Source organism: Anoplophora glabripennis, unplaced genomic scaffold, assembly GCF_000390285.2.
Source record: "Anoplophora glabripennis isolate ALB-LARVAE unplaced genomic scaffold, Agla_2.0 scaffold240, whole genome shotgun sequence".
Taxonomy (NCBI): Eukaryota; Metazoa; Arthropoda; class Insecta; order Coleoptera; family Cerambycidae; genus Anoplophora; species Anoplophora glabripennis.
In genome coordinates, this window is record NW_019416340.1 from 700044 (window position 1) to 714851 (window position 14808).

At 32.0% G+C, this 14808-nt stretch overlaps 1 protein-coding gene across 1 annotated transcript in view; it reads left to right on the forward strand.

Moving 5' to 3' along the window:
• LOC108908470 overlaps positions 1–6510 on the forward strand; it is a 462859-nt gene extending 456349 nt beyond the window's left edge. Inside the window, exons 17-21 of the mRNA XM_018712513.2 lie at positions 248–406; positions 677–742; positions 3346–3485; positions 3950–4162; positions 6349–6510. Of these exons, the coding sequence (XP_018568029.1) occupies positions 248–406; positions 677–742; positions 3346–3485; positions 3950–4162; positions 6349–6510 (740 nt within the window). The remainder of the gene's footprint in view (positions 1–247; positions 407–676; positions 743–3345; positions 3486–3949; positions 4163–6348) is intronic.
• Positions 6511–14808: the final 8298 nt, after the last annotated feature.

The following is a 14808-nucleotide window of genomic DNA, read 5'->3' on the forward strand; positions in this document are numbered from 1 at the left end:
ATAAAAATTTCATATAGAACAAAAAACTGTAAAAATACTGCATTTTATTCATTTCAAATCTTGTGTTTCTAATAGTTCTAGTGTTCGCATAAACAACAATATAGATCCCCAAAAACCAGTAGAGTAACAGCACATAAATATAACCCACAATACAACCACAACAATGTGCATGGTGTGCCCTGTGTACCCCATACCCATACCATATTTTTTTGTACTGTAAATTAAACTTATTTCAATGTTTCAATAGCTCCACATTCTCCACGTCGTCAAAAGCTGAATCTTCGTATGAAAAGCTTATCCCTAGATTCGCCAGAAAGCACAGAACACGTTAGAAGAGGAAAACACCATGGAGTTATCACCGCTAGCGATCCCCACTCGAACCAGAGCTCGTCCTCAAGGATTCAGTGTATGGAGAACATGTTAAATGTTATGCTGTCCCTTTTAAAATTTCTTTATTAAATATTTTAGAGTATCCTGAATTTCCAAGCGATGCAACAATATACTTCATCACTTGAAATTTTTGGTACTCTCGAATAACTAAATGCTTTTCAGCCTTTGCGACATATTGCTGTTTGTTCGAGAATGCACAACTGCTCCTTATGCACCGCACTTATCTTTCACGTAACTTATGACTGATTTTTTTTATTTATTATTAACTTACGTGCATGTTTCACAGTTTCCAATGTTCCCCCAAGGCCTGTTCAGAATCACGTTACACGAAGTGACCTGAAAGCAAAATCAAGTATGCATTTTGCAAGTTTCTTAATGTATTTCAAAGTTATAAGCAGATAGAAATGTTCATGTATATTAAATGTATGAAAGCTGATTTTTATTTTATAAAATATATCAACTTTTATAACTTTGAAACATAAATAGTGTCATTACTTTAAATATAGCTGTCAAACATGAATAAACACCAAACGTCATGATGCTATTTGATATAACAGTTTTTCAGATATAAGGGTAAAAACGGAAACAGTAAAAGATACTCAGTTTTGTTAATTAAAATAGATTACAGTAAATAAGAGGGAGACTGGTTTTCCATCCCAGGCTCCCGGATGGGATATATTTATCTCAATTACCTAATATTGAAGGACATTAAATGCGTGTTTAAAGAGGAATAAATATATAGCCAACACTATTACAGAAATTCAGCAAAGAAAAACATTTAATCATGTTTCTACTATAGTGAATTAAGGATCTTTTACTAATATAAAAGTTTCCATACAAAATTTGCCCTCATTGCATGTTTGTTAACAGTTACCTATTAATATGTAACATTGAATTTTTTAGTCATATTTGATCCATTTAGTTAACTCGTTATGCAGAACCTAATAACAAGTAAGACATTGTAAGTTCCTCAATAGTTATTTAGATTGGTTGTTTTCAATCATAGTAATTGGAACTGTAACCGCAGCAACGACAAAAGCTACAGAAACAAAGAGTATGACAAAAGCTACCAGTCAAACAATCCTCCCAATAATGAGGACAATCACGACATTCTGGCCATACCGAACAACAAGGGGAAAAGAAACGATGATAACACAGCAAGGAAGATAAACTTGACAGCGACAGCAAGACAATTACGGCTACAACAGCAAATGTAATATTGAAAGTTTATTTTACTGGTCACAACAAGAGTAACGCAATAATGCACAACTATAATAAGACTTGTCACTCAGGACAGCTGTCATGATGATAGAAAAGACAGCAACGATGATCTCTGTAACAAAATCATCAGAGACGTTTTCATATTGTCAACGAAAGCAGACATCAATGACTGTTGCTATAACGATCATTGCTTTTAGTTGTTGCTGCAACAGGAATAATTTTTTATTACTCTCTACAAAGACTTATTCCATATCCACATTGATGCGAATATTGTTAGCCAAGTTTGCATCAATATTCACAAACAAGGTAGGTTTCGTTTCTGTGCGGAGGGGGTTCATATACCTTTTCTAGTGCCACTTGATTTTCGATATGTCTATTTTTAATTAAATTGAATTTTTTTCGAACTGCGTCTGTCACTTCAACTAATTTGTATTTTAATTCGATATCGCTAGCATTATGGTCATATTTATTATTCTCTCCCTTCTTCATTTTTTGATCTGAACTCGACGTTGTTTGAATAACAAATAACATTAATGTTTTTATGGATTATGGATATATGTAACTGTCTAAACCTTTTCGATATCTACCTTCTAATTTTCTGTCCTTGTTAATAATTAAAAATCCATATTTATATTTCCAACACTCGGCACACATCTTCTGAAATTCTTTAAATGTCACGTCCGGTGAATCGTGGTCTTGAAATATGTGATGCATATTAATTTCATCTTGTTTAAACATGACGATCCAGTTCGAGTTATCCCTTATAAGTTGTTTTGGAATACTGGAGTATGTTTGAGCAAGATAGAAGCAGTCTACAGATGTATGTCAACCCATACTAAAGTATGACCTAATAACATCTTGTTTCTCACATATAACATCATCAAATATAAACACCGAAACCGGTTTAGCATCAGATGGTTCAACAATTTCAGGGTTATTATTAAACGTATAGAATTACAGTCCTTGAAACATGTTGCGCAGATATTCATATTTCGGTTGATATAAAGACTTTGTTAGCAAAACGTAGACCGTGCGGATGTGTAATGAGAGAAATCATTACATTTGTTTTTCCGTAGTTAGAAGGACCAATTATAAGCCCTCTAATTGTTGATGGCAAAAGTGGACCATGACGTTCTTGATTAGCACTTAGACTACAACCCACACTAGAAGGGATTCTGAATGGATTTTTGTACTTTTTTTGATGTTTCAAAGTACGAATGTGTATTGTGCAAATTTCTAAAACCGCTTTTCTATTCATATATTCATGATATCAGGAAATATATGATACATTTTTTCAATATAGTTCTAATTCAGCATTTATGTTTCCTTTTCTTTACTTTGTGATACAAATTACCGCTTCTGTGGCGTACCCAAAATCATCATCATCATCATCATCATCATCATCATCGCCAAGAGAAACATTGTCCGAAAATAGTGTTCGTCAATATTAATTAACAAATACAATATAGCATTCTTCGCTTCAGTGTGGATCCAGGATAACATTTCTTGCCACATTAAAAAATCCATTATTTTTATTTATAATTTCTTATAAATATTCCAAAATTGTTTCCAAAAATAAAACTTTAAATCGTATTGAACTATGGTAATACATCTTATAATTCAAGTGACGCAAAGTCTTAATGAAATAGCTTCTGAGAGTTAACTAAATGCGCTGTATTACGGCATGCCACTTACGTTAACGGAACAGTTAAATTAATTGCCTGAAAACTATAGCCCCCTCGAGCCCTGTGCACAATCGCCGATTGCTATCAGCGAAGAACATTCGAATGTCTTCTGTGGAACTTCCTGACGATAATGAGAAAAGTCCCTCATCTGCAAGCACTTCACCATGTCCCAGTCCTGTAGGAGGCAAAGTAAGTGCAATTAAACAACCAAATAAAGTTTCCGCTTAACTCAGTGAATTTTATGCATAGAAAAAACTCTTTTATATCTACAGAATGTTTAATTTCTCTAGGAAATAAGTTCAGCCCTACAAGCTTTAGCACTTTAAAAAGCGAAATGTATTTTTTGGGATTAACAAATTGAAATTATATATGAATAAATGCAATTTAACATAAACATATTAGCAACAAACGTTTTTAGGAAAAATAGTTGGTTGCAGTCCACGTTAGACTGGCCCTTTATGATTAAGAAAAGAAGCACTTTTTGATTGTAGTAATAGTATTTTCATAATTAAAAATTAAAATTATTTACCCAATTTATAAATAGAAGAGGTAGTAAGAAATAAAAATCGGTCATAGCTTTTTCTTTGAACATAATTAATTTATGTTTACTAGCTGTTATGTCCTATATTTAGCTTAACATTTTATTTTCTCAGAAATCTCACAGATTGCTTCCAACCAACCTGTACGTGGTGCTCTACAACTTCAAGTCTCGTCATCAAGACGAGCTTGATCTTAAAGCTGGTTATAAAGTAACTGTAATAGACACTTCAGATCCAGATTGGTGGAAAGGCAAGTGCTTAGGGAAAGTTGGATTCTTTCCTTCCAAGTACGTTTCCAAATTATCTTCAGGAGAGAAGCCATTACAGGTAAACGAGATGTGAAAAGAAAACAATTACATTTAAGGTAACGTTTGTAGCAACTTTAAAAAAAATACGTTTAAGCAGTATGTAATGACAGGAAAACTCAATTCCTGAGCATTAAATTTGATGGACATATATGAACTTTGATTTTACCTTTTACCTTCTTATTAGACATTATACTTAAGGTACTTAAGAAACAGTATTTGCGTTTATTATATTAATTTTTAATTTAATTAATACGATGAATACTGGACAAAAGTATCTCGTCCACTATTTGTTCTAACGGATTCCTGTAATGTTCAAATAAAGTATATCATATATGCTACAACTTCAATAGTGCTTGTAATGAGATGATGTATATTCTGTTGGGATATCTCATCCCTGGTTTCCTATAACTCATGAAAAGTGACGCCAAAATTAGGTAAAATATGCTTTGACAGTCTCCAACTATTTTCTCCCGTCATAGATGTTTCATCGAGGAAAATTTGAAGATCTTGATGACAACAGATCGACTGCAGCTTGCTCAAAGTAGTTCAGTGTTAGTCTGGTTACACATTATCTTGCTGAAAAACTGAATTAGCAAACATTTCAATATGTTCTTAGCATAACACTAACAATTTCAAGGACTCACATTTACATGCCTAATAAAAGCGTAACTTTTAATCTGATAATAATAATAAGCAGTGTCATTTCATTGGAGGTAACAATAGTTTGAGATGATGACAATGGTTTAATGCTGCTTAGAAAATTGGAGGCTAAAAACGGGAGAGATTAGGAATTGGAAAATTCGAGAATTTCAACCACCTATAAATCTATAATACAACCAACAGTAATTTAGGAAAGTGAATTATGGAGTCTTAACAAAAAAAAAATGAGGACTTTATAGGAAAGATGTAAGAGAAAATTATCGATAAATACAAATACAGGACAAAAACTGGGAGATTTTTTAATGAGAAGAAGAAATATATAGATAACTGATGAATGTATAAAGAAACAACAACAACGACAGTAATTGAAACTCAACGAAGAAGAGGTTAGGGTTTGTGTATCGGATGCCGATAGGCAGAGCAGCTAGACAAATTCTTACATAGGGTGTTGAGGTGATCCGAAGAAGAGGTAGACTCAGAATAAAATGGCTACTAAACTGGTGATCAGAGATTGGAGACAGGCAATGGGGAATAGGTAGAGATGGAAGAGAATGTTCATATGCTATGGGCCTACATGTCTGATGTACACATATATAAAAGTCCAACTTTTCAGCAAAATAATGTCCAGCCGCCACTGGACTACTTTCAGCATACAGCAACCAATCTGTTGCAGTGAGCACCAGGACCTATAGGTCTTGCTTGCTCCTGTTGGTCGAAATATTGATACGTCAAATTGATACGTCTCTGGAAGAATCTCGTCAACTCCATTAAGAGGGACAGGTAGCCTAGGAAAAGATTCAGCAGGATGTTATCATCCTGTTAAAAGCATGTTTAGACATATTCTTTAATGTGTAGCACGTCTTGACAGACTAACACATTATTTAATTCAAATTGGTTGGAAATTTGTTATTAATTCCCTTAATATACATACTGGGTGAGTTTCTTTCGATGTTGAGTATAGGGATCTCGGAAAGTAGCAGAAATACAAAAAGCTTAAATGAAGAAAGATGTGCAGTTTTATAATCCTTATTAAATGTTACTTTTATTTAAAAAAAAAACGTCACGGCTGATTAGATATTTGAAAAAATCTGAATTCGGCCAATTCTTTCAGATGTGTGTTGCTATTTATTTTACAAAAAAATTTTAAATTACAAAGTTTCAGGTTTTTGCACTGTTAATAAGACAGTGTGATCAAATTGATCGAGTACACTTTCGTTTTCAAGTTATAACATAAACTTCAAGTTTTTTTTATGTAAACCATAGTTAGCTATGAGCTAGTAATTCAAAATAACTTTTCTTTATAACACTCTTCTGTATTGTCAAAAATAATGGTACTTTACTCTTGAGTAAAATTCATAATTTCTGATATACCTCGTATATGACTGGTAAATTTTTATAACAGAAGGTTGCATTCTAGATTTTAGACCATGCAGAACTTTTTATGAAGAATAACTTTTTTCATAAAACCAATAATAAAAAAGTTTTCCATATGGTTCCAACTTAAGTAGACACACTGTATAAATGTTTTTTTACAATCTTTTCTAGGTTACACACAACTTGCAAGTGTCAGATGGTGACAATGGTTTGATGCTGCTTAGAGATCAGATAGTGATCCAAATAGGAGAAGAATTAGACGGGATGGTGATGATCCGTTCTGGAGACAATCGTCAGGGCGTGTGCCCGGTTAAATTCCTTCAGGAAGTGTGACATCGTAATGAGGTCGCGTGTCAAGCTACTTATCCATGTAATTGTTTAGATAAACAGCAAAATGCACCGTCGAGCACCTTGAAGAAAATATATTACCCCAGCCCAACCACTAGATTGATGATACAGAACAATACTTTGACAAAACAGAACAATAAGAAAAACATAAATTCGGGTAGCATACTACAGTATTATTACAATAATTTCGGTCAAAATAACAAAGATACAAATGTTTATAATAACGTTCTCAACAGAAGAAGAAATGAGCTAGCGTTCCTTCATGGAAAAGCCCCCTTTTCATCCACCAAACGTCCTTTATCTATACGACTTTCCACACCCAAGCACGTTGCAAATTTTTTTAGTAAATCTTTTAAGTCAGACTCACAAAAAAGACCATTGTTGCTACAAGGAGCAATGAATTTTAACAACCAGGAACAGAAACCCAATTTTCAGATAGTACCCAACAGAAATGGACTAAGATTGTCCTCTATATACACAATCAGTGAGGACGTGGAAAAGTTTAGTTTATATCGGAAAAATTTATACATTTCATCGAATAGTAGGCCTCTTTTTGTGAGAAAATGAGAATTTTTTTATTGTACAATTCCACAAGAATTTAGGAGAAATAGTTCAACATATTTTTATAAATGTTATAGAATAACCTATACTTATATGTGATTTACCAGCACTTCCTTACGCATCTTATAAGCACTCAATATCCTTACACTCAATCCCTTAGTCACCACACATTATAATAATACTTTATTTACTGGAACTGTAAATTCACTACAAAATTGTCAATGTCCAATTCCCTCTTTGAAAGATATTAAACAAGCCCTAACTATTCAGTAAAACAAATCATTTTAACCGTAATATGTACCTATTTCCAGCAAATTTTAGTTTATATTTATTGACAGCTAAATTGATAACTAATTTTTACATTTTCAGCAAGTTTTTGAAATGCTCCTCAACGATAAAAATTATAGATTATTGTTTCTAGCTATAGAGATGCAAATACAGAGGTTAAATATAAGAAAATCACTTTTACGAAGGCAATTTTCATTGCAATAAGAAAAATAATAATATTAATGCATCCTATATCATAATTAACAGAATGGGATAAAGAAAAGTAATTTCATTAATAGTGTAATTATAAAATTTGCAATAAAAATTCATTTTAAGTAAAACCATAAATTATGAACCTTATGAAAAAAAAAAACAGAAATTGGAAGGCAGGGTTACTATAACATAATAGAAGTGCATTTAATTCGCAATCGAAAAATCGTTATTACTCTGTAGACTTAAGCTCGCAATCTCTTCATTTGTTTCTCCACAGCGCAAAAGTATTTTCTGAAAAAGTAACAAAAACCAACATCAGGTAAATTTACTGCACTTTATATGATGTAAATTAAGATTTGTAACAATTTATAAAAACAGTAATTTGTACACATTCCACAGCCTTTTTAATCACATACATTACTAAATATTATCTAACGTCGTTTACACATAATGGTCAAGAGTCTGTGTCATTCAGAATTGTTTTAAGGAATTGATTATTAAAAAATGTCGCATATATTTAAATACATGTTATTATGTTAACTCTAGAAAATTATATTAAAAAAAAATTGTAATAGTTAGTAAACTAGATAAGTATTAAATATATATCACTGAGTTGTGCAATAATAATGAACAACACAATACATATTCATTCCCAAAAGACTGTTTTGTTATTGTATTGTACACAAAAGTATATGTTCATATGTAAATATAGAATAAATGAAATTACTACCTCCCCGTACAAAATTTTAAAACTTCTGATCAGTAAATCCCGTGTACCCTATCTAATACCCGAAACACTATTTTTTATTTAAACAGTCACTGTTACATTTAGAGCTTGTACCTTTAACTATTCTCTAAACTCTAAACCAAAATTTATGTCACATTCCAACTTACATTTTTAGAATTTATTAGAACTATTAGTGGAAAAAATGGAAAATGAAACAAAAAAATAATTAATAGCATGGGTAAAGGGTAAAACATGCAATGTTTTAATCATTAATCATTACAATTATTATTTAATGAATATGATAAATACGTGATCACACATTTTCTGTAAATAATTTCGTTGACCAGTTTTTGTGCAACAAACAGAGAAGAACAACGGTCTAATTAACGGACTTACACTTTGTTTATATGAAAAGGTAATTGGTTTCGTGTTTCATTTGTTTACAGTATAAGGCCCGGTACTTGGAATCTCGGTTAAGGCTTGATTAACTAATCAGGCGATTAGACTGTGATTATACTTTATAAAATAAATCTACAAATGTACAGTCTAATCGCCTGATCAATTAATCAACCTTTAACCGAGACTCAAAGTACCGAGCCTAAATATATAAAATAATATAATAACTAAAATAAAAGTAACCACTTATAATTTTTATTAAAATACAGCGAGCTATTTAGTCCAGTCGAATTAGAGTTTGAACGTAAAAAAATAATTAATAGTCATTTTATTGCACTTTATGACGAGGAAGGGTATCTAGAATGATGTCAAAAAACTAACTCAAATGACGCTAATTTGGCAAAAACGGTCAATCCAATGACCAATATGTGTGTCAAAAGCGTTAATTAATTTCGTTCTAAACGTGAATTTTAGAAGTGAATATCGTAGATATAGATTCTAATTGATTCAAACAAATGTATCGAAAAATAAAAATTTGAAAAAAGTTAAAATTAAGTTGTTCTTTACAACTAACAAAGCAGAATGTGCAAAACAGGGTTGTTAAAAATAAAAATAAATAAATAAATAAATAAATGGTTCCAGGATCAGGCAAAAGTCGCTCGAGAATTCTCTCTTTTTGCATTAAATAGAGCTCATTTTTACGGTAATTAAAAAAAATAAATCACCTACGCCTCTTTATTCCCAAGACAGCTATTTTTTAGCCTTAATTGTTAACTAACTAACGGTAACTAATTAATGTAAACTTTTAGTGTTCCTAACGTGTTTGAAGTATCAATATAAAAGTTGAAAATAAATTGCCTTAATAGTTTTAATTAACAATTAACGTTATAAAAAAAGCTATCTTGTGAACAATGGTGATTATTTTTTTAAATCATTGTAAAAAATAAGCTCTATTTAAAGCAAAAAGAGCGAATTTCCGAGTGGTTTTTGCCTGACCCTAGGACAATTTATTTATAACGCTGTTTAGCACTCCTATTTTGTTAGTTGTAAAGAGCAACTTAATTTCAACTTTTTGAAATTTTTCTTTTTCGATACGTTTCTTTGGATCAATTAGAACCTATATCTACGATATTAACTTCTAAAAGTAACGTTTAGTAATTAAACAATTAGTTGCAAAAAACGAACGATATAAATTGAAACTTGGAGTAACAATTTCACGGTCAATTGAATTGACCTTGGACATATATGTTGTTCATTGGATAGACTGACCATCATTCCATCAATATCCATCGATTTTTGTACAATTTTTTAAAACTGATTTTTACGCGTTCGACCTTTATTTTACAGAAAACAAATTGGTGAAATATGACATTAGGTACCTTTCAAATTGTGTGTTATTTAATTGCATACAACAAAAACATCCAATTTTCCGATAGGTCATCTAGATTTTCGTGGGCAGTAAAAGAAGTGAAAAAACATGTAATTCTACGCGTCACTTCTTTCGAATTAGTTTTTTGATATTATCATTCTACGTACTTTTCAGCGTCATAAGGTGCAACAAAATGTCTACCAATAATTATTTTTTTTAAGTTTTCAGGGTTTATTATATAATTCGACTGGAATATTCTTAACTGTTACAAGATATGGTCAAGAGGTGTGTCATCCAACAAATAAAAAACAAACGAATAGTTCAAACAGAGCAGTTCACATTTTTTACTCTACTAAAGAGTTAATTGAAATATTAAGTTAATTATTATTTTTCAAGAATAACAAAAATACTAGATATTTCTTTGAAAGTTTGTATTATTCAGTAGGTATGTCAGATATGTGTATTTATATTAATAATATTTAGGCCTACCATTATTATTTTACTTTCAATAGACTTTTGGTACCAAAGTTTGACTTACTTTGATTGTATTTTTTAGGAAAAATTTATTGAATAAGCTGGATTTCTTTATAATAATATAAAGAGAACAACCGATATACGTATGTAGGTACGTAAAATTTTTGCTCAAATTATTTATTTAAAAATAAATGGCGTCTGGTGTCTCATCCTCCAATTACCAGTAAGTTAAAAGGACTAAATATATGTAAACAAATGAACGCTTAACTTTACAAAGTTTGCCTACTTGATCCTTGAGAAAATGAATAATTTGTACATAGCAGTTCCCATTTCACACCCATCTTCCATAAACATAAACATATTTTTTGAAGTCATGTACGATACAATTTCAACATTATGCACATGACCAAATAAAAAAATTGTTAGTATTATCATATTATTAAACATATTAGTTAGTTTGTGTAGAATATTCTGTTAATTGTTATGTCCATATCCTGTGTTATAATGTGTTATTAATCACGTTAATAAATGTTTATAATAGTATTTGTATTGATTTATTGAAAAATTCTTTGTACGTAGGACATAAGTGAGATGTATGGAACAACAAATTCTTTATTAACACAAAATTTCGTAAAATAGTGCTTGATTCAGGTAATCTCTATAAAATAAAGGTAACTAATATTAAAAATATACAACCTGCAAAGTAAATTTGCAGGTTGCACTGATACTTTAACATGAACTTTGATCAGGTACCTCTAGATGTCACACAGCTGGGTCACTTTTACCTATTTATATTTCACATTTCCTTACAGATTAGCAAAAGGTTCAACAGGAAAATTATTAGCTACTGACTATAACAAATAAGAATATCGAATAAAAAATTGTTTAGGTTAAAGGCTTTTAAATAATTTTTTGATTAAATTAAATTTCTTTCAACAATTCTTAAAAGTTCGGTAATTAATTCATTAACAAACAAATGCCACCACTTTTAGGCCACTGACAAAAGATTATCATAAAAGATAAAGCTACATTAGATACCTAAACACTCTAAAGATATAGTAATGTAAATTTATTCCTGTATCTACACATTATTTTGGAGTAGCACGTTTTTCTGTGCTATATCAGGATCGTCTTGTATCAGCAATGTATTTTAGTTCCCTCTATTATATAAAATATTACAACTTAAATATACATATTGTTAACCATAAAATAATTCCTCAGAAATTTTATTATTTCATTGCTACTCAAATAGGGTCCTTTCTAATAGGTGAAATGGTAAACAAAATAATATATAAATAAAAAATGTATAAAGTCAAAAATATCATAGATTTTGTTAATGATGTTTCATAGTAATTCATCAAAGTAATATTTAAGTGAAGGAATGGCAACATACCGTAAGTACTGACAGACGGAAAATTAGAAATTTTCAAATAATAAATTAGCAATTGTGCATTGTGTTACTCTGTGACCTTGATGTCAGCTCCAAGAAGGACCAATAGTAGCGACTAGACATTTAACTGTAAATCTACAGTAGATTTTTGCAAAAAATGGTATAAAATAAATGATTAACGTATAGATATGTATTAAATATTTTAGGCCAAAAAAAACAGGAAACTATATTCCAATAACTCTTTTTTAGTGAGGATTGGAAAGAGTAGTTGATTTCAAATATTATTTTAAATTGCATCATTCAATTTTAAACCACATGTAAAAACATTTTTACCATTCAGATAAATTTTGATATTAGTTTATAATACTTTACTCATTTATGAAAATGAACAGATGGGATAAGTTCGTTATAAACTGAACTAAAAAAACAACGCATGAAACACGAGCAGGAAGCTTGACAACCTTGAAAAAATTGGTCAGTTGTTTAAAGAATCACCTAAACAAATCATTAGACAATGTATAAAATTAACAGGTTTGTTCACTGTTTTGTAGCTCAGACTTTCATTACTTATAACGCAGACATATTATTACTGTTATTGTCATATAAGATGCCATTTTCAATAAACACTCATCTTTCGAATCCAACATCAGAAATCGGCAACATGAAGCCACAGATGCCCAGACAGCGTCAGTTGAAAATTTTCTCCCATGTTTTGAATCTAACTGTCACAACTGTCCACGAAACCACAAACCTCTTCGAACACACTCAGCCAGTGAAACCGACGTCCAGGCAGCCATTGGTATTGAGAGGGTCAGAAAGCATCTCCCAAATCCAAAATGCTAGAAACCGTATCGAAAATCCACTTCAGCTCTTGACGGAGCTATCCGGAAGCAGGTTCGAACGTCAACTGTGGTTTTACCACGGAGTATTCACTAGCACTGTTCAACTTAATTTTTCTCGATCATCAATCTTGATCATCAATCTAAAGTTCAAATCGTCCAGGATTAAGTACTAACGTGTGATAAATACAAAGCGGCTCTTTAACCAACCCCAAGAACAGTTAAACGAAGTGTCAAAGCACGAATGTGTTAAGAAAAAAGCAATAAAAAAAATGTGTTCCTACTCTTAACAACCTTAGATCCAGATCCCAAGCTCCAAGATTGAGTAAGAGGGAACCGCAATGGAAATAGACCGATCAGCAAGAAACTACAATCAGGCCCAGTTCATAATGAGCCCATACGTTGTTGGATGATTAGGCCGGCTGTCCTTTGGATGCGTTTTCATCCGAATTATTTTCGTCAGATATTTCAACTGATAATTTTCTCAGATTTTGCCCATGTGGTAGTTTTCGCTTTGCAGAAGTCAGTCGTACAGTGGCGGCCCTTTGAAAGTGGACGACTCTTATAAGCAAATCGTCTATAATTAGCCTTTGTGAAGCTGACTTGAAAATGTGAGGTTCAAATCGGCTGTCATTATGTCAAATTTAATGTGTGTCTATCATACTAGTTCTAGTGAGCAAAACAAATCCAAATTAGGTAGCAAATTATTTATTTTTCCAATACTGAAATATATTATACATTCTAACGGCCATTCATTCGCCGTCAACGAGATCTAAAAATGAAACACTTTTCGTCGTCAAAAAAACGCGATTCGTAAAGTTAGTATTTTGTCCAAGCACCATTTTTGTCTATAACACTGCAATCTACATGGCATTGATAAAATTAATGTTCTTGTTATAATCCTCAGTGATGTTATCCCATGCGTTTTCAATTGCCTCCCAAAGTTCTTCGACGTTAACTGGACGGAAGTTTCTGTCGTAAATTTTTTTCACCATATATCCCCAGGACTTTGAGGGCCAAGGTAAAACATCGATGTTGTTATCAATGAACCATTCTGACGACAATTATCCTGCTTGAAAGTGAAATTCTGAGGATACAGCATAGTCACAACAAACATCAGGACTTTGGCAGCTTATCCAAGCCCAAACGTTAATGGAGAATCCATCGCTGCGCTGTGTGGGTTTCACATAAGGCTCCGAATACCTTATAATCTCTGGTGGGTAGACACGGACAGAAGCATCGGAGCAAGACTGAAAACTTTTTTCATCCGAAAATATAATATTCTCCCAGAAGTTGTCTGGGCTTCCTACAAATTGTCTTGCAAACTCTAACCTCTGTTCTTTATACTGGGGAGTCAAAGCAACTGTATTTGCGGCCTCATAATTCTTCAGCTCCGAATCTTTCACCCGCTTCCATGCAGTTCGCACTGATCCAGGAAAATTCGTCTCAAAGGAAGCCGCTACTGCCATGTCAAAAGGATTTATTCTTAGGTGGTGCTTACTTTTCGACGTCCATCTCCGTGAACATAACCTACGTGACCCTCCGCAATCCATTTTTCTTTGAGTTTAAATATGCTATTCTTGCATACATGCAGATCATCCGCAACGACCAATCATTCTGAAGTAAAGTTATAGCTCTCACTTTCTCTGGTTCCGTTAAACGCGGAATCTTGAATTACCAAGCAAATTACTAATGACACTGACATATAAAAATTTGTCATAATAAAAAGTAGACCACATCACATTAGAAAAATAAATCGTCCACTTTCAAAGGGCCGGCATCGGCAGTGTACATACTTATTTATCTAATCAGCATATTATAATTGTTAATATGATTATCTTTTGGGAAATAATTTCTTATCCAATTTCTGATGAATTGCATCTAAAGGACGACTGGCCTTAAGCAGTAACCTAATTTCTCGGGATGGAGGCTACACTAGCTACACCATAAACTATTAGAGAATACAGCGTGATGCAAATTACAAAAAAGTTTTGCTAAATATTTTACTTGCGTCAGATCTGAAACATTTCGACTAGTTCTTAAAATA